Genomic DNA, 20,646 nt, shown 5'->3' with positions numbered 1-20,646 from the left:
TCCGGCGCGACGTGACGAGGTCCATACGGGTTCTGTTGTCTTACACTTCTTACAGCGTTACAGTAGGTTAAATCATAATAAGGAAACTTTACCTGTGATTCATGTCATCGCGACATACTGTAATAGTGTGTGTTTGAAAAAAAATGATGTAGTCCTCTGCTTTTTTTTCTGGGGTGCATTAGACGGCCAAGCAGCAACAAACACGAAAATTCGCAAGAGCAACAACAGATTTGAAGCTCATGGCAGACGCGCCCAATAGATGCTTCGCGCTGTGATTGGCTGAATGTTAGCTCACTCAAGTCTAAGTAACAAATCAGAGAACACGGGCGGAAATATTGGCGCTGAGTAAAAAAAATGCGGGGGACAGAATCACCTGTTTCTAAAAGTGGGGGGGACGTGTCCCCCCCGTCCCCCCCGGTTGCTACGCCCCTGATCTATTTATCTATCTATCTCTCCCTAATTATCTATCTATCTGACTGACAATCTAGCTATATCTAGCTATATCTGCTCCGCCAGACGGACACATTGGCGAGAATATCAGTTTTGTACATTATTTCGTTCTGTTTACAATCATGAGGATGAATTGTATAACATGCCAATATTATTGCAGAACATATTTCACTTTTCTTTTTGCAAATATGTGTTAATTTGCATTTCTGTTGCAGATCGATCAAACGGGTGTTCGTGTAGGCTGTTAATTGTAATACTTGCTTTGTGACGTCTTCGTGTTATTTAGGAGAGGCATGTATTGCCATTTATTTTACACAACGGTCTACAGTTTCACACACTTTCACGTGTTTCTTCCATCTGCCGACGGTGTCGCCATTTCTCATTTCACCCGTTTTTGTGCGTACGCCTGGGTCAGAGCTTGCGTGAAGGACCGCACATTTTACCGTCAAGTTTGCTTTTTATAAATACCAATTATTGCGTAGAGAGCGGCGTACGCCTTCTTTTGTGCGTACGCAACGTTTATAAATGAGGCCCCTGGACTTTATGAAATTTCCTGAAATTCACAATTTCAAATGATAATTTATAAAAAATTTTTTTAAAATGCTCTGATTTGTATTGAAACATTTTCGGCTTCGTCCTGCATATTTACAGATTTCACAACAATCAAACCGTGTTTGACAAAAGGTCACAGATATTCTTTACCTATGCTGTAGATGAACATGATTTATATTTGACATACATTGCAGAACATGATTGGAATCTCAGCATGGACTTGCACAGAATTCAGCGTTCAGTGTGTTGTGTGTTCAGTGTGAGCACGATCCCTCCTGATTATTTTGAGGTCTGTCTGCTTCACGCAGCTGCTGTGTGTGTCCTGACAGAGACTCGGCTCGGCTCCACTCACTCGCTCACTGCTCCTGCTGGTAAGTGTTTCCTCACGTCTTTATTGTCTCATGCACTGTTATCATAGTTTTTTTTCAAATGTGAATGGGTTTGACTGGATGTTTGATAGCCATACTGTAAAAGTAAAAATATATTTCAACATGTTTTTAGTGTACCACAGCATGTTTTAGGCTGAATTTCTTAGGCTGAAGGTCTTGTGTGAGTCCTTGAAAATATCAGTGCAATACATTGCAATGCATGAAGGTTCATTGTAGGCTTTTATTTATTAAAATGAGCAATGCAATTTTACAACATATCATTTGAACATTGACATGCTGAAGAATAAGCAGACAAGTTGACCATATTAAGGGTCTCTTGAAATAGACTTCAGGCCATGAACAGGTGCCATGTGCTTGTGAAATCAGGGGGAGTTATCAGCCTGGACTGAGCGGCTAAATTTAACCAGATAAACAGGGGTAACAGACAGTTGCTCTGTATCTCAGGGGGTAAACATCCCTAAACAGCTCTTTAGAATAAGTAAGAATTAAATCAATTCAAAGCAGTCTTCTCACAAGCTCTAATGTGCATGTCCACTTTTAAACATATAAAAGAGATTTTTTAAGGAAACATTTCTGACCCCACTGATGATGTATTCTTTAAAGCCTTTAAATAGTTTAGTTTTAAATAATTTTTGAATAGTGATACAATTAGGGTCAACCTAAAAAAAAAACACTACTTGGTATGTATAGCCTACTATTTGTTTATTACAAAACATTTCTGTTTCATTTCATTAGCATCATGCCAAACAGATAGGTTTTTTTAATCGCTATCACCAACTGCATATCATTAGCATCATGCCAAACATTATTTATTTATTATAAAAAAATATTAAAAAGTTATATATTATAGTTACATTTTATATATATATATATATATATATATATATATATATATATATATATATATATATATATATATATATGTATTAATCAAATATTTTATTAATCAGGAATTGTATTAATCAAAGTAAAGTGTACGTTTTTCTTCAAAAACTTAAAAATCATTATCATTACATTAAACAAAATCAGTAACACTTTACAAGGTATCATTTATACCTTAACAACACCATTAGTTAACTAACATGAACTAAAAGGAAGCAATAAAGCCTATTCTTAAAGCATTTATTAAATTTTGTTAATGTTAGTTCACAGTGCATTAATTAACAGCACTTTTGATCCTAAAACGTATTATTAAATGGCGAGTTTAACATAATATACGCTGCTGTAAATAATAATAAATATAATAATAAATATAGCTGCAAGCAGCAATTAAAGCCTTTAAGCACATGCGTAAAAAGCTATGTTTTATTTAGCAATCATGTAACCACTTAAATCATAGAAGGAAAATACTATTTTCAGCCAATACAGGCAATTTTAAAGTTTTTTAACAGTTATAGCTCTACTTATGGCCCGATCTCTGTAAGAGTTTGCATGCTTCTTTAGAATCATATGGCGCATATACACCTAATTTCGTGAAGTTCTATGTACAGCAGACCATTTTTCAGTAATTTAAATGTGATTTGGCATAGGAAATATATAACGTTGTTCACCTTTATAACAGTTAAAGTGCCACCTATGGCATAAAGTTTCCATGCTTCTTTAACAACACCATTTTGCAACACCTTTTTGCAGTTATTCAGAGCTACACGCTTGAACCCCTAATAATAACAATAAACGCCGCAGAAGAGTTGTTCATTGTGAGTTCATGTTAACTAATCTAGTTAACTAATGCTAACAAATGAAACCTTATTGTAAAATTTTACCATAATATCCAATCTTGTAATATAAAACACACGATGAAACATAGTTTGAAGAAGTTTAATTTTTCATAATTTAGTAACAAATTCATCCCATCATCTTTCACTGACTCTGCCCTGTCTCAATAGTAGAATATCATCAGGATGGAGAGCTGTTCACAACCTACAAATGGAGACAGCAAGGCTGATGTGACCAATGACCTCACTGAGGATCTGAGTCAGCAGCTGGAGGACATTATCAACACCTATCAGGTGAGCGAACAGCCAGGTGAGCCTGAGGATGTTGAGGAAGAGGCTGTTCCAGGCAAGGCCAAAGAGCAGAAAATGGAGAAGAAGATGCTTAAAGGTCTCGGTGAGTCACACCAATGCAAGATATTTAACATGCTACTCCTTTTAAATCACTGGCAATGTGATTAATGATAAATTAAAACAAGTATTTCCTCTTTATACTGCTTATTTTTCCACTTTGCTCAATCAAACAGTGTGACCAAAGTAAATTGTGTCAATAATCACAGGGAAGGAAGCCATGCTGCTCATGCAAAGTCTGAATAAACTGGGAACGCCTGAGCAGAAACTAGAAGCTCTCATCAAAAAACATGCAGAACTGGTGAGTACAATCATTTACAATGTTCAGCATTTAAAACATAAAAAAAAAAAACGTTTTAATACCTAATAAAAAAAATGTATTTCTAACATTGTATGCTGGTGTACTGCTACTTAACTAACTTGTGCTGCGTTCCAGTCCAAAATTGTCATGCCCTTCACTCGCTTACACGAGTGCCTATGGCGGAAACTGCAATGGGCTGAATTGGAACGTCCTAAGGCCTTGATCACTTGGAATCAGCTATGGAGTTGATTTTTTATTTATTTTTTTAATTCCCTTTAAGAATTTGTTTAATGCAGCATCCAAATGTATATAGGTGTGTTTGTGTCATAGAGTTGTTTGTTGTGATGGTGATTAGACGAGATATGTGGTGACGTCACAATCGTACTGCATTGTGGACATAGGTGCCTGAAGTGTACATATGAAGTAGACTCGCTCCCTCGGTCAAAATCGAGGGAGCGAGGGTCTGTTCATATAAACTTCCCTCGTCCACTTCACGAAGTGGAATGCACTACAAAATGGCGGCAGGGATTCCCCAGAGGGGAAGTGCTTAGGGAAGTTTGCAAGTGCGTGTCTAAAAGTGGACCCTTATGCTACGTTCACACCGGACGCGAATAGCGCGTCAAATTCGCGTCTACCGCGTCTAGTTTGACGCTTGACCACTTTGTGTTAATTCGCGTGTCAATGGCGAAATTGACGCGCGTAAAAACAAAAGTTTGAAGCGAAATTTACGCGCGTCAGAGGCGAAAGTTTCGAAACCCGTCGGCGGCCATCTTTTTAGATGTTTATCGAGCATTAGCATTAGCATTATTCGAGAGAGTCACCGCTCGTATATGCTCTGGAGAGCAGAAACAGCTGCGTAGTCGTCGCTGTACTCGGGTCCACCAGACCCTCCGGAGGGTTTCAGGAGTTTCACCATTTGTTCCAGGAGCTAGGTTTGGTGGACCAAACGGTGAGGACGCTGACGAGGACAGCGTAGGCCGTGTAAAGCCTCGGCCTCGAGTGGTCGCTGCCTGACGAGCCCGCGCTCTACAGCCCGGCGCGAGGTTCACCCTCGCCCGCACATTTATTTGATAATAAATGGAGCCAGCCTCCAAAAGTGAAACCTGTCCTGTGATTTTTTTATTTATTATACACTATGTGTTTGTTGTTTTTACATTAAAATAATAATGTTTCATATAATCTAAAATAGATATGGAATAAATAGCATTCAATACAAAATTAGTACTATCTCTCATATATTAAAATCGAGTTTTTATGTGAAAGATTTGCTTTGTTGTGCATTAGAACCACACCAGACATTTTAGTAATATTACAAAATAATTTATTAAAATAACAAACTTTCACTTCACCACGTGACAGCAGCAAGCAGGCTCCTGATTGGTTAACGCGGCGCAAATTGACGCAGAAGTTCAAATTTTTCAACTCGGGCGGCAGACGCGAATTCGCGTCAAACGCGTGAATGCACAAATAGCACTAACTAAATCATTCGTGCGTAACGCGCTTCCGCGCCAGACGCTTCAATTCGCGCCATTCGCGCGAACTTGACGCGCGAATGAGGCGTATTCGCGTCTACCGCGCCGCGCTCTACGCCTCATTCGCGCCGCAGGAATTTTTTACGCGCGTAACGCGTCTTTGCATTGACTTAACATTGAAATCACTTGCGCCTGACGCGCTATTCGCGTCCGGTGTGAACGTAGCATTAGACTACAAGGGTACTGTAAATATCCACATAAGCATTTGGAAAAATCAGCCCGCTTTAAATTCATTTTCACAGCTTTGTGAAACCATTTTAAGTATATTAAAGGTGCCTTGTGTAATGTCCGCCAAAAAATCAATTCATACTCCACATTCCATACCAGATGGGGGCAGTATACCTCCAGAAAGTGAGTTGGTCTACTAGAGTAACAAACGAGAAACGGCATAGTCTCTATGTTCCTCCCCTACCTTCACAACGACCCTAGAGCCATAGCCGAAGCTGAGCCAACTCCTAATAGAGGACGTTTTGACTCCAGAGGAACGTTGGTTGATGTCAAGTGATTTTTAAATATGACATCTTCAAGCTACTCCCCTTCACCTTTAGCAGTGAATATGTTCATATTCGTTTTGTTCATATTACATTTTTCAAGTTTGTTTATTTCTAGAGCACATTTTTATTGTTGATCCTCATTTGTTGTTGAGTCGAACCTCATTTCTTTTATGTCCATTAGTTGTCTCCAGCGATGGAAAGCAGTGCCAATGTGCCAACTTCTGCTTCTTTTTTTATCCGATTTTATTTGTGATTCCGAGCGCGTTTTTTCCCCTGCAGCGGGTGGTTGTGATGGTGGTAAGGGTCTCTTGCCAAGAGCTTCAGCCATTCTTCCGCTCTCTTCCCTGAACTGAAATATAGTAGTGGGCTGTACTTTCCACACGATTGACATCAGGTTCAAGTACGCCCACAAGCCGTGCGAGTTATTCGTGTATTGCAGTTTGGCTGCTGGTTATGTTGCCCGCATACCGCCTCCCATGGCCGAAACTGGTACTATGACACCTGTGGCTAGTGGCTAGTAATTTAGCATGCTAATTCAGGTTTATATCTCTGCAGCACTATAACTTGTCATTTTTTAAATGACATCATCGCCCTTATTTCTTCTCATTTTTTTGATGCGTGTAGCTCTTTTTTTTTTTTTTTTTACCTTAATTCTTACACATGGCACCTTTAACATTTACATTTACATTTATTCATTTAGCTGACGCTTTTATCCAAAGCGACTTACAATTGCTATATATGTCAGAGGTCGCACGCCTCTGGAGCAACTAGGGGTTAAGTGTCTTGCTCAGGGACACATTGGTGTCTCACAGTGGATTCGAACCCGGGTCTCTCACACCAAAGGCATGTGTCTTATCCACTGCGCCACCACCACCCACCACCCATTTAAGAAACAAACAGGCTTTACATCCGTGAATAAAATATATTTGATTTCAGTACAGATTTATTTAGGGTTGTCCCATATTAGACTGCCTTTATTGTACACAAATTAATGAATTCTCTAAGATTTTTTATATTGAGATTGTTGTATTAAAATAGTTTTCTATATAGGTTTAATATTTCTGTAAACAAAAGAGATCATCATAACAACATTGTTTGTGCAAATAACTTGCAGCTGGAAGAGCACCGTTCAGACCAGAAACAGCTGAAGGTCCTGCAGAAGAAACTTCTCCAGGTGCTGAAGGAGAAGGATCAGCTCCAGAGTGAACACAGCCGAGCTGTTCTGGCCCGCAGTAAACTAGAAGGCCTGTGCAGGGAGCTGCAAAGACACAACAAGACGTTAAAGGTGCCAATATCATCCAATCTCATGGATATGATTGTGTGAAAACATATTATATTGCTTTAAACACTGATATCTACTAATGAGCACAAATCAAAACATGCTCGACAAAAATAAAAAGTGTCAAAGTGGTAACAATTTACAATAAGGTTTAACATTAGTTAACTATTGTTATATGAAAGTATTTCTAAAGCATTTATCAATCTCAGTTAATGTTAATTTCAACATTTACTAATACATTATTAAAATCCAAAGTTGTGTCTGTTAATATTAGGGCTAACATGAACTAAGAATGAACATTTGTATTACATATCTACTCTCACTCTGTCTCCTCTCCACCAGTAAGCTGGTGTGTGTTGGGCGTTCTGGCACAATATGGCTGCCGTCGCATCATCCAGGTGATGCTGCACATTGGTGGTGGTTGAGGAGATTCCCCCTTCTATGTAAAGCGCTTTGAGTGCAGAGAAAAGCGCTATATAAATGTAATGAATTATTATTATTATCTAGTTCAGTTATGAAACTCTAGAGGGCGCAGGCTGTGGTCCTTTACATGCAATTTGCAAGCTATCACATGACACAAGCTGATTGGCCTCTGCCGATCTTGCAGCAAATGAGATTGCTTGCTCAACATTTAAATAGTCTGGTTCATTGTTTGCTGTAAGCTCTGAAACCCTCCACCTTCCCCAGCTCCACTTGCCTAGATATGCTATGGGATTTATGTAGCTATATTTATGCAGAAGCAGCATATCTGACGCTTACATCAGCATGTCTGTGTGTCTATTAGTAGTAACAAGTCCATACTACAGAAATCCCACCCTGCAAAAACTAATTTCGGGAGGTAGCGCTATCGGGAGGATGCATTATCACCGAAAATGCATCTTAAAACCAGGTGGAAAAGGGGCTTCTCCCAGGCTCGCTTGATTTCAGGGACATTGCATATAGTAGCTAGTGCTAAAACCATTCCGAGAGTTGTGAATATTGTAAACAAAGATGAATAAATACTGTAGAAATTATATTGCTGTTAAGTAATGGGACCTGACTAATGGGAAAGTTCTAAAGTAAGCCAAATAAAGGTAAGATAAACAATGTTTAATAAATAGCACTGCAATGGCAATATACAAAATCACAGTAAAAGGGTTTATATTACAAGATCACCCCCTACTGACAAACACAACAAAACACAAGATAACTTATGTCATTATGACCAAGATGTTTGTTTTTTTACTAGAACTCACTTCTTTACTACTCACATCTGTCTGATGACGCTTTTGGTGCAGGAGGAAACCCTACAGAGGTGTCGTGAAGATGATCTCAAGAGGAAGGAAATCACCACGCATTTCCAGAACACGCTGACGGACATCCAGGCCCAGATCGAGGAGCACAGCAGCCGCAACAACAAACTGTGCCAGGAGAACAGCGAGCTGGCTGAGAAACTCAAGGACCTCATATCAAAATGTGACCAGCGAGAGGCGGTACGGAAAACCAACAGGAGGTCACTCTGGTTTGACCTGAGATCATATCATTCCAATCAGTGATATTTTACTATCATTGAGATCCTATTATAGTTTACTGTATATATATATATGTAAGACAAGAATATAAGGATATACAAGGGAAATTGGGACATTTTTCCTGGTCATCTCAATGGCAAAATATTTACCTGAATACATTTTCTGTTTTCATTTTAGTTAAATAGTAAATTTAGTAAATTTGTATTTTTTGTCATTTTCATTCATTTATAAAAAAAATATGTAGTTTTTATTACAGTTTAAAATAAGTTAAATTAGATTTTATTTCAATTAATGTTTATTTTATTTCAAGTAATTGAAACTTGAACTTGAAGTAATAAACATGTTTTTTACAGTTTTAGTTTTAGTTAAATGTAATAACCCTGTTCTGAATAAAGTGTTTCAGACCTAGTCCTCAAGTAGAATGTGGATAGAAGTATATAAGAATAATTTAAGAACAATTGTGTAATCGTGTTTTTGGCCTTCATGCAGAATCTTGAAAAAGTGTTCAAGCACCGAGACCTGCATCAGAAATTAATGGAGACAAAACTCGCAAAGGCCAACGTAATGCTCAAAGAGGCGGAGGAGAAACACAAACTGGAGAAGGAGCTTGTGAGTAAAATATCTAAAGAAAAGAATGCCCTCAACTGCAAATAGTAAATTTGTATTGCATAAATGATCTTGCATACAGTACGCTAATTTATCTTGCTGCTATTTTGAGCCCAGAGAAATATAAACCATAAATTATTGCCATTGTGCTTTTAAGCAAAGAACTTAGCTCCTGAAATAGCTATACTATTTTTTCTGGGACTATACTTCCGATCTATGTATTCTCCAGTTTCTGAAGCAGACTGCAGAGGCCAAAATACAGGTTAAACTTCTGAAAGTACAAGAGACTGATATGAAAGCCCAGGTACATTTTCATCAAATATTACACATCTCTAGTTTTTTCTTTTCTCTAATCATATTTGTTCACAAAATAACTCACTTGTTTTCCGGTTAGCTTGCTGTATATTCTGAGAAGTTTGATGAATTCCAAGGAACGGTATCTAAGAGCAGTGGTGTGTATGCCAGCTTCAAACAAGACATGGACAAGGTGTGTATCCCTGACACATTTCTCGTCACTTTATAGTGGTTTTATAGTCATTATACTGTATTATTCTTCAACGTATAAGAAGAACATTGTAAAAAATAATAATATTGTAGAAATATCACAATTAACTGTTAATCAATAGTCAAATAATATACAGAATATATAATACTTTTTTTATTTTTATTTGAATGCATCAAATTGCATTGTTGAAATTTAGTTTACAGTCTTTTTACATAAAATGCATCAATATTAAGTATCTTTTTGAGCTATTAAAAGGGGCTTGGGGTCTCTCAGTTTCAGGTTGTATTGTTAATTAAAACTAAAACTATTAAAAACTTTTTGTTAGATGAAATAAATTAAAGGAAAAGCTGATCCTGGAACAACATTCCAATCAACCAATCAGATTTGAGGGACAAGTTTACAGTTTATGTGAAGATAGGCTTACAAGCAGTGTTATGTGCTTCTACTGTTATTCATTTCCCTCTGATTTTAGGGATAACTTTTGGGTAAGGGTTAGATATGGAATGTTGTTCCAGGATCAACAAAATGCGTGTCTTATCTGCAAAATCACAACGTCTAATACTAAAATAACACTAAGCTAAGATGTTGATTTGTATTACAGATGGCAAAGAAGATGAAAAAGTTGGAGAAGGAGGCAATTGGCTGGAAATCCCGTTTTGATGGCTGCAATAAAGCTCTTCTTGATATGGTTGGAGATGTAAGTTGCTCAGTTCATACATCATAAATCAATATTGTAGAATGCAGCGAACCATCTCTGTATATTTAATGTTTGCAACTAAACAACTAGCTGTACAATAAGAATCAAGAGTATGAATCTTGACACAGTGTTTCAGTATTGCTGAAAGTCTTATGGAGCAATATGCTCACTATTGTTTCATGCAGAAAGCACTGAAGGAGAAGGAGATTGAACTCTTCACCCTGAAGACCCAGAAACTTGAGAATCTCTGTAGAGCGCTTCAAGACGAGAGGAAAACACTGTCTCAGAAGCTCAATGGATCCCAACAGGCCGGAGCCAACAATGCAGTGGCTGCTGCGTCCGTCACTACAGAGAAAGCTACAGAAGCAACCGAGGAAGTTGCAGTAACTAAAGAGGAAGAGGCAGTCTCAACAGAAGTGGTCAGTCAAGATCCAGAAACCCCCATTGAGCCAATCTGTAAGTCTCCCGCAGAAGCAACGCCGCTGACCAAAGAGCTCTTCAACGTGAAGGCTGAGAAAGCTCGGCTACAGGAGATCGCGGCAGCGTTCACCATTCGCCGCCACATGCCGCCAGAGGCTTACGAGGACTCAGACATCTGTGCTGAGAGTCTAGACGACGCTCAGGGTGAGCAACAGGTCGTAGAGGAGCTCAACTTCACAGAGGAGATGCCACCCCACACTGACACACTGTCTGAAGAACATCAAGAGCTCAGAGACAAAGACATGCAGTCGGTTGATTAGACCGACTAATCCAAATGTCAATCTCTCACACATTCACGAATAAAGTTTATTCTACATCTTTGCGCATCATGCTTGTAACTCGAAGTTTGAACTATTACACCATACATGCTTGTAGTATTATGTATTTCAAGACAGCATAAGCATACCTGCCAACTTTCGAGTCTTGCTTGGAGTGAGATTTGTTGACGGGGGGGGGGGGGGGGGGTTTGGGCGAGACGATTGAGATGTGTTGACGGGCGGGGGGGGGGGGGGGGGGGGGGGGGGGGGTTGTCTCTCGCTCGCTCTACGCGGTTTGGAGCAAAATCTCTGTCTCGCATGCACGCTCGCTCTAGATTGCGGGAGATTTTTAACGAATTTGCAGTATAACTAGTCGATCACGAGTGGCTCAACAGGTAGATCTATAGATAAACTCATCTTTCAGGCATTTGACCGGCCGGGTTGACACTTCAGCGTGAGAAATCGGGAGTGTGGCGTGTGAGCGTGTGAAACCAATCAAATGCGTGTGTCTCACGGCCAATGCGTGAGAGTTGGCAGCTCTGATAAGCGATGTGAGGTTAGACTAACAACTCTGAACTTGTGAAATGGTGACAAAGTGCATTCATTTGGAGAAACTTTGATGGAACTTTTGGAAAGTACAGATAGAGAGAAGATAATATTACATTTTCATACTAAATCGTTATTGGCTTTGTATTATCTTAGATATAGCATTTTTCTCTCTTTCAGTTTGCTCTTGCTTTTTTGTCGGGGTTCGCCACAGTGGAATAATCCGCATAGCCGATTTGGCACATATTTAAGACAAAGACTGTAAAGAAAATATGGACGTAGTGTCCGTGGCGTCACTCGGAGGTTTCTGAAGAGCATTTTTGAATCTCAAAGTGGGCGGAGCCGGCCGTCGCCATCTTGGTAGCACGTCACCGCGCGACACTCCTGGATGAATGAAAATGTGCAAAAAAGGCGGGATTAGCTGAGGTGACGTAACAGCTAACAGACAGCAGTGGCAATCCACCCGTCACTCAAGTGGCCACGCCCTTTATTATGCAGAACCTTAAAGGAGTCATATAATGCCATTTTTATACAAGTTAATATGATTCTTTAGGGTCTAAATAAAAAGTTTGTAATATACTTTAATTAAAAATTCTCATTAGTATTATAAGAAAACACTCATTTTACCTGGTCAAAAACAGCTCTGTTTTCAGCACGCCATTTAAGTGCATGTGTCTTTAAATGATAAAGAGCTTTACTCACCCCGCCCCTCTGTTCTGTGGGGCGTTTTGACACAGCACACGTGGAGTGTTGCCTTGACAACAGTTGAAGGTATATTTTGGAGAAAGAATGGCAGCGGGAGTCTCTGAGGACCGTATCAGTTTGAACCGGAGTCGGACCCGGAACAAGATGACGGCCCCGAAGAAATTTCTGAATGGTTGGTGTTGTGGAAAAATGTATATTTTAGTTTTCATTAGACATTGGGGTTTTCTTTCGATTCAATCATGTATTTCTCTCCTGGAATGTATGCATGAAAAGCAGGAACAAAGACACACACACACACACACACACACACACATAGCAAATGGTCAGGAAGAGCCTCTGAACTCTTTAGCATGGGCAATCAGTAAAACCCAGGGGGGCTAGAAGGACCACTGTCTTCAGAAAGACAGAGGGGTTTATCTAGCCTTTTGACCTCACAGGTGTGAGGACAGTAAAGCCCAGGGGGGCCTCTTATACTCCTTTCTTCTATACTGAAGAAAGGAGTATAAGAGGCATCTGTTTTTATGTGTGGTAGGTCTTCTTCATATGGCGAGGTAGCTGACATTGTTGTGAACAGGCCTCCTTTAAAAGAATAAATATCTTTTAAAGTACAATTTGAATCTTGATGTCTCTTATGCTGTGATGCTGTTTGTTTTATTATTGTTTTTGCCACAACATTGGTTAACGTAATGTCACTTTGACCCCATTTACACCTGGTATTAAAATGAGATCTGTATCCAGATAAGTTATCCGGATAATAAGGGCCAATCCCAATTCTACCCCTTACCCCTTCACTTACCCCTTCCCCTCTGTTTTGCGTGTGCACGTGAAGGGGTAGGGCTGTCTCAATTCTCTTTTGGTTGGAGGGGTAGGGGTAAGGGGAAGGGCCAGATAGCCCTTCAAACGAAGATTTTTCGGGACCACACTTCAAACGAAGGGGTATGAGAAGTGTCACTGCATACACCGGCTACAGACGCAAAATGGCTGCCCACGCAAAAATATTTACATTTTTAACGACAAATAATGATTTCCTTTATGTTACATTCAATCTTGTGTTCATATTTACGGTCAGTTTCTTCAAAGAAATGTTTGTAAAAAAAGAAAACATCGGTGAAGTTTGCTAACGATAGTCCCGCAACATATTTTCATGTCAACTGGTGAATGTAATTGCGGAAGGGAATTGGCTTATATTTTACAGTAGGTACATCTGCTATGAACGCATTGTTTTTTTGTGGTTATATGTGAACACGATATAAACGAACAGTGCTTACAGTTTCGTGCTTTTTGCAATATGATCAGATCAACCAGTCTTGTATGGTCTTTATCAAACAGGGACACCTGAGGAAACCCGGAGGATAATTCGTTTTCGCGTTGACAACGAGCAACATTTCCATAAGTCCAAATACAAGGCAAAACAACTTTGGGAGTGAGTCTGTCAAACGTTACTGTGCTTCACAAGACAAATGCAAAAAAATAGCTGTAACCCATGCAACTGAGATGACTGCAGCTATCGACAGCATCTTGGAAGTTTGTGATAAACATCGGCGCATCTCCTGTGACGTAGGCGCTAGCGACGACGTATAATGACGTGTAACCGTGTAGTAGTGGTGTCCCATTTCTTAGGGGAATATTTTCACCCCTTCGCCTTGCCACTCTGTTTCAAGGGTCAAGGGGAAGGGGAAGGGGTAGACGAAGGGGAAAGGGGTAGAATTGGGATTGGGCCTAAGTGTTCTGATCTTACCTTTGCGTTTACACCTTCTATTTTTAATGCGTTCTCGTTATCCACATTGAGTTCGGATCTCTGGCCTTGTCCACACGGACACGGGTATTTTTATAACCGGAGTTAATTTCCCCCTGCGCTTAAAAAAAAAATCCCGTCCACATGAAAACGCAAAAACACGCTATCAAGCGCTGTCAAGAGCATGCCACACCAGCAGGCGGCGATATAACCCTAACCGTAAAGCCACGTTGGCCAAACAGAAGCCTAACAAAAAGTTATTACAGGTTCCGGTAGGCGGATAACGGCGCACACTGGCGTCGCAAGGCAAAAACCCTGGTTTTACTGTCTACACGACAACACTATAACCGGCGTTTCTGAAAATCCTCACCCTGGCAGGGGTTTTCAAAAATGTTCGGTTTCAGTGACCTGATACTGCGTTTCCGTGTGGACAAACGGCCGAACCGCGTAAAAAAAGTCACGGTTATAAAAATACCCGTGTCCGTGTGGACAAGGCCTCTGTCCTCCAGAAAAAAAAAAGAAGTTTGGCAGGTACGAATGCCATCACGTCGTACGGATTGCGTTTACACCTAGTAAAGATCCGAACACAATGCGAGCCAGACTACCTCCAGATGTGGTCAGGCAGATCACAATCCGATCACAACGTATTTACACCTTGCATTAACATGCGTTTTTTATTATCCGGATAACTTAACTGGATACAGATCACATTTTATTACCAGGTGTAAATGGGGTCTTTGATCTATCTTGATGTTAGAGGTAATGGTCATGAAGAATTTCGCGATTTGCAAAGACTAATATAAAGGTTAATAACACTTTACACTCACTTCTTCTGGAGGTGCATCAGGAACACGAATAGTTGGTACCGATTCTTTTTTCAGGAGCAGCTTCTTAGCAAAACCAGCTTTATACTGACCCTCGTTTATAAAGCAGTCTGGTGAGAAATGATTCACGCAAACATGAAAGCATTGACGTTGCTCGTGGGGAATATTCCCTTCGAAAACAAAACTCAGCCACTGCGTCTTCAGCGGTTCGGATTTAGGAACATCAAAATGACTGCTGTGTTCGTTATTACACCCAAGAACAGAACACCACAATCGCTTAGATGCCATTCAGCTCCAGTGTATCAACAATGACGGACTATGATGACAGCTCGCTCAGGGCGGGTCTGTGTTGAAACTCTGCTGTCAATTAACAATCGTGGGAGGGGCGTCCTACCGTGTGACGTCACACGGTCAGACGGCTCGATGGATGGATTTTTTATCATTATATGATGGTTGTGTACAGACACTGCCAACACACATTTCAGTACAATCAACTTGTAAAAGTGCATGTTATATGACCCCTTTAAGGCTTAATATAATTTAAACAGATGAGTTAAAATAATTCACCCCCCTCAAAGTTGTCAGGAAGGGCAATATTAGCTATATAGACAAAAATCAAACCTTTTTGCACCAGGCTGTAAACACATTTATTTCTGCTGTAAAGTTTGGCATTTTAACATGGGGGGTCTATGTGATTGACTCTCTTTTGCAGCCTGTCTCTAGCGGCCAGTCGATGAATTGCAGTTTAAGTCACTTCCATGTTGGATTCAAGAGAGAGATTGGATGGTTGCCGCTTGGTTTTACATTGGATGCCATTCCTGCAGCAACCCAACCAGCACTGACAGTGCACTAACTCGTGCAATCCCACACACATTGGGACTTGCTCACACACACGGTTTCACAATCTTTGTGGGGACTCTCTATAGGCATAATGATTTTTATATTGTACAAACTGTAATTTCTATTCCCAAACCCTAAACTTTAGAAAACTTTCTGGATTTTTACATTTTCCAAAAAATAAAACATAATTTAGTATGTTTATTAATCCATTTCCCTCTTGGGGACCACTGGCTGTATAGATTTTACTATCCTTGTAGGGACTGTCGTGGAAATTCTCAATACGAATATAACCTACTAAATCTGACTTCTACACCACGGACAATTCAAACAACTTCCAGTTGTTAATATAATAAAATAATATACTACAGTATCTCGAGGTAATTCCCTGAATACTTACAAAACAATCCAATACTTCCCTGAAGTATGGTGACAGTGTCCCGTCAGGAAGCTACTATCACTACCTCAATCACATTGAGCTGTTTCTTTTGTTGTCTTTTGAGCGTAAAATCTTTAGTACTTCTTTTCCTCAACTGCATATCTGACAAGACTCCCAAGATGCTCTTTGCAGGAATGAAGTTTTATTCACGGCCGGGCAGAGCCGGACAGTAACGGAGTACATTTACTTGAGTACAGTACTTAAGTACAATTTTGAGGGATCTGTACTTTACTCGAGTATCATTTTTGGGGAGTACTCATGACTTTACTCAAGTACATTTGAGAGGCAAATATTGTACTCTTTACTCCAATACATTTCTATCCATAACCGTGAGTACCCGAGTAAAAAAAAAAAAAAGAAAAATCTCGGACACCCTCAATTTGTTGTTTCCCTCTCAAACGTGATTGGATTGTGCAGGCGCCACTGATTGGGACAGCCTATCAGCAATCACTTTCAGCTTTCCGACTCCATGGTCAGATTTTACATTGCACATTAATGTAAGCCAAGCATTTGGTTTGATGTTCTTGAGTATGTGGTGTGTATAACACAGATGTGGCAGTGGCGTAGCCACGAGGGATGTCTGATTTCTTAAAAAAAAAACTTTAGGAGGCAAAATATATTTTTACTGATTATGTGAATTACACTGCGCAAACCAAAGTAGGCTACTACCCAGCGAATGAAGAAGGGTTGGCGCTCAGTCTACACAGTACATAAAATATTAATTTTGTTTTATTTTATTTTTCGGGTTTGCATTTATGAGGAAAAAACAATGTTATGGACGTGTTCTCCGTTACGGACGTGAGCGCTCTGAAAGCGGCATAAAAAAATGCTTTAAAACTTTCACAGAGACATCAAACAGAAAACACAAAACCTTTCTTTAACCTGAATTTCGTTTTGCATTAATTGTATCTTAATTTTAATCAATGTTTCATCAACCAATTGCCTGGGTTTAATAAATAAGAAGTAAATAGCAGACGATAGATAAGAAACGGAGGCGCCGGCACATGAACTGGATCTCGTCTCATAAATGAACCGAAACTCAGTGTATAAGGTAGCCTACTTGCCTCTCACAGACATGTCTACTTTTAAACAGAAAAATTCAAAACGAAAGAAAACAGACTACAGACTGCTCTCTGCTTATGTAATCCGTATGAAATGTGCATTTCTCTCTGGCGCGTTCACTACTGAAGATCGCGAGTCAGCATCGTCAACTTCATCTTAGCCGACACTGACAAAGAAAACACTTGTTTATTAACAAGTGTTTATTAATAAACAATTAAAATATCTCCTTGCTATATTTTACATATTCATAATCATTCCTTTTGCCGGTTCTTTGTGACAGCTTTTAGGTGCTTTATTGGCAGCGCCACCCTTACATGTGGTGTGTGTGTGTGTGTGTGTGTGTGTGTGTGTGTGTGTGTGTGTGTGTGTGTGTGTGTGTGTGTGTGTGTGTTGTCCCCGCATTTAAGATGGGACCCCCCAAAAATTTAATTAAATTAAATAAAGCAACATGGTAAAAAGATGAAAATGACTTGATTTTACTTTCAATTCCTTTTACATTCTCCAAGGTATTAACATTAACATTTTTCATAACTCCATGTAGGACGTTTCTGTGCATAAATGTAAGCACTGTGGCAGTAGATTAGTAATGCAATATTTAGAAAATTTACTCTTATACTCTTGATACTCAAGTACTTTTAAAAACAAGTACTTTAGTACTTTTACTTAAGTAGACATCTGAATGTAGTACTTTTACTTGTACTTGAGTAAAATTTAGCAAGGGGTATCTGTACTTTTACTCAAGTAACAAAGCTCTGTACTCTGTCCGCCTCTGCGGCCGGGAGATCACTGGTCACAACAAGCAAGTGAGTCTCCTGAACAGAAAGATACATGTACTTTTAAATCTTACAAGTGAGTAAAAATCAATGCCACTCAAGTCTTCTTCACTGTGATTTGTTCTGGTGATTGGTTTGCAATTATCTAAGCTAATCATTTGACTGTTAGTTCTACTGTTAAGCACTTTTTGGGTAAGTCTATGGTCTTTGACCTAAGAAACCTTAGTCTGCATTTCTCTGTACATTTCATGTTGAAAATACCCTTTTGACCACTTCTGAGACCATTACATAAATATGTCTATCACAGGACATTTGGTCCCCACGATGTAATACAAACCTGTACACACACACACACACACACACACACACACACACACACACACACACACACACACACACACACACACACACACACACACACACACACACACACACACACACACACACACACACTTTTGATATTTTTGATATGGTATTTAATTACTAAAACCTACAACCTTATGCACTGCCATATAATTGTATTCATATTTTTTGTGGGACTATCATTCAAGTTTAAATTTCGCAGATGAGAACCTGTGTATGATGAACATTGGTGAGTAAAATTAGAAATAGAAATACAATGTGAAATACAGATTATGTTTCAGGAACCAGTAACAAAATTCATATTAGGGCCAAAGCAAATTGACCACATCAAAAATATCAAAATCAACATTACCCCACTCGTGATTGCCAATGGTTTAGTCACAACCTTTTTTAAATGCTTTTTATTGGTTAAATATTTTTAAACCTACACACAGAAGTAAAGGATGACTAATAGCATTAATTTTATAAAGCAATAACAAAATATACAAAGAGATTCAATGACTGCATCCGAAAACCTAGGCAGCTGACCCTGTCTGGCAAAGACTTAGCAGGCAGCGTTTATGCATGAAGATACCTCACAAAACTGATTTCAGACAGACTTTGATTTAGTGATCGATAACAAAACAAAGAGAGCTTTGGCGACAACCAATTGAATATTTAAATTCTCGCTATAGAAATGTCATCAAAAGTGGGAAAAGTTGGTCAAAATGTACACTTTACACACAAAATGACCACCAACCTCAAATTTCAGACACCATCTTTATTTTTTAGCTCAACAGTCAGGGAATGGAGCACACAGTATTGTGGGATATCAAAGGCAGCGAAGGGTCCATCTATGCTGCCTTCAAAAATCGATCAGATGAAGGTATTTTAGGAGACAGGAAGTGGTGAGATCATTGGATTCGGACGTGCCTTGTTACCTTCCTAGTAGGGCTGCACGATTAATCGCAATTTACATAAAATCGCACTTAAACCGATTTGGCTTACCGCGATAATGAAATCTCAAAGGCTGCGATTTTTTATTTATGCGCAGCTTGTCATTGATGTAGGCTCTGTAAACGCTGCTCCATCTAAAAGCACTGTGAGTTTGAGTCACTTATAACGTGCATTTAAAAAAGCAACACGCGTCAAACATCTTTTCAAACATGAGAAGCATTTTTGCAAACAAAAGAAAACATTTAATAACATGCTTTTACTCCAAACTCACTTCATAACGACAGTTGAGCATCCTTCTGTGAGATGATGTGGCTTCTTATACAGAATAAGGCAGTCGTGTGTTTATTAGTCATGTTTAATCAATCAAAGCGTTTCAATCTTCTGTTTATTCAGCTACAGAGATAGTAAACGCCTGATAGGGATTTCCTGGAATGACGTGTGTAATCGTACTTCTGAGGCAGGGCATATTTGGCGTGTCTGCGTGAGAGCGCCCTCTGGCTTTCAGATGGAGCAGCATTTACTACCGATCAGCCGTGCTGCACTGACAAGCTGTGCATAAAATAATCGCAGCCTTTGCCAAATCGCGTGCGGTTTGATTGCGATTAATCGTGCACCCCTACTTTCTACCTCCGTATCCTGCCTGTGGAGGCAGTATTTTTCAGTTTTCAGACGCAGCAAACGTTTCAGCCCAACAGCGCAATGATATATTCTTATTTGTAGCGTTTATTTTTTGGGGAATTTGATCATTTTCCACGGCACACCTGACAATGGCACACTAGTGGTTGGAAACACTGTGTTAGTAGCCTACTAAATGTGTGTGTGTGCGATGAATCAAGAGCGGCGGGGTAATATCATCACACATGATCGATCGCACACACATACACATCAAAATAACATTCAGCTATGTGACTACTTGACGTATGGCTGAGCTACGGTGGCCCAGTAGTGCACAACACAACGGAATTTGAAAAGCAAACATAAATTCACAACACAACTGAAATGTGCCACAACACAACGGAAAATGTACAACACAACGGAAATAAACCACAACACAACAGAAATAAGCCACAACACAACTAAATAAAGCCGCAACACAACGGAAATGCTCCCGACCACTAGAGGGCAAACAAATTGTGTACTGTGCATACAGGGAGCTATTGGCACAATTGCACTTGTAGTAAGTCAATCTGGTTACTAACGACAACCTTTGAAACATGATAAAAGATTTTCCTAAATTTCCTAAAAAATAATTGTTTACTGTAAATAAATAGGTTATTGGGAAAAAGTCACCTGTAGTAGGCCAGTCTTAC

At 39.5% G+C, this 20,646-nt stretch overlaps 1 protein-coding gene across 1 annotated transcript; it reads left to right on the top strand.

Moving 5' to 3' along the window:
* The first annotated feature begins 1,302 nt into the window (after positions 1-1,302).
* Positions 1,303-11,177, top strand: txlnbb (taxilin beta b). The gene is made up of 10 exons (XM_056255979.1): positions 1,303-1,373; positions 3,278-3,500; positions 3,664-3,755; positions 6,896-7,066; positions 8,338-8,532; positions 9,061-9,180; positions 9,407-9,481; positions 9,572-9,664; positions 10,284-10,379; positions 10,565-11,177. The coding sequence occupies exons 2-10, from the start codon at positions 3,293-3,295 to the stop codon at positions 11,117-11,119; spliced, it is 1,605 nt and encodes a 534-aa protein (XP_056111954.1). The 5' UTR covers positions 1,303-1,373; positions 3,278-3,292; the 3' UTR covers positions 11,120-11,177.
* Positions 11,178-20,646: the final 9,469 nt, after the last annotated feature.

Source organism: Rhinichthys klamathensis, unplaced genomic scaffold (assembly GCF_029890125.1).
Source record: "Rhinichthys klamathensis goyatoka isolate OS25496 unplaced genomic scaffold, OSU_Roscu_1.1 h1tg000123l_1, whole genome shotgun sequence".
NCBI lineage: Eukaryota > Metazoa > Chordata > Actinopteri > Cypriniformes > Leuciscidae > Rhinichthys > Rhinichthys klamathensis.
The sequence above is the reverse complement of the archived record's forward strand: the minus strand, read 5'-3'. Positions and strand labels throughout refer to the sequence as shown.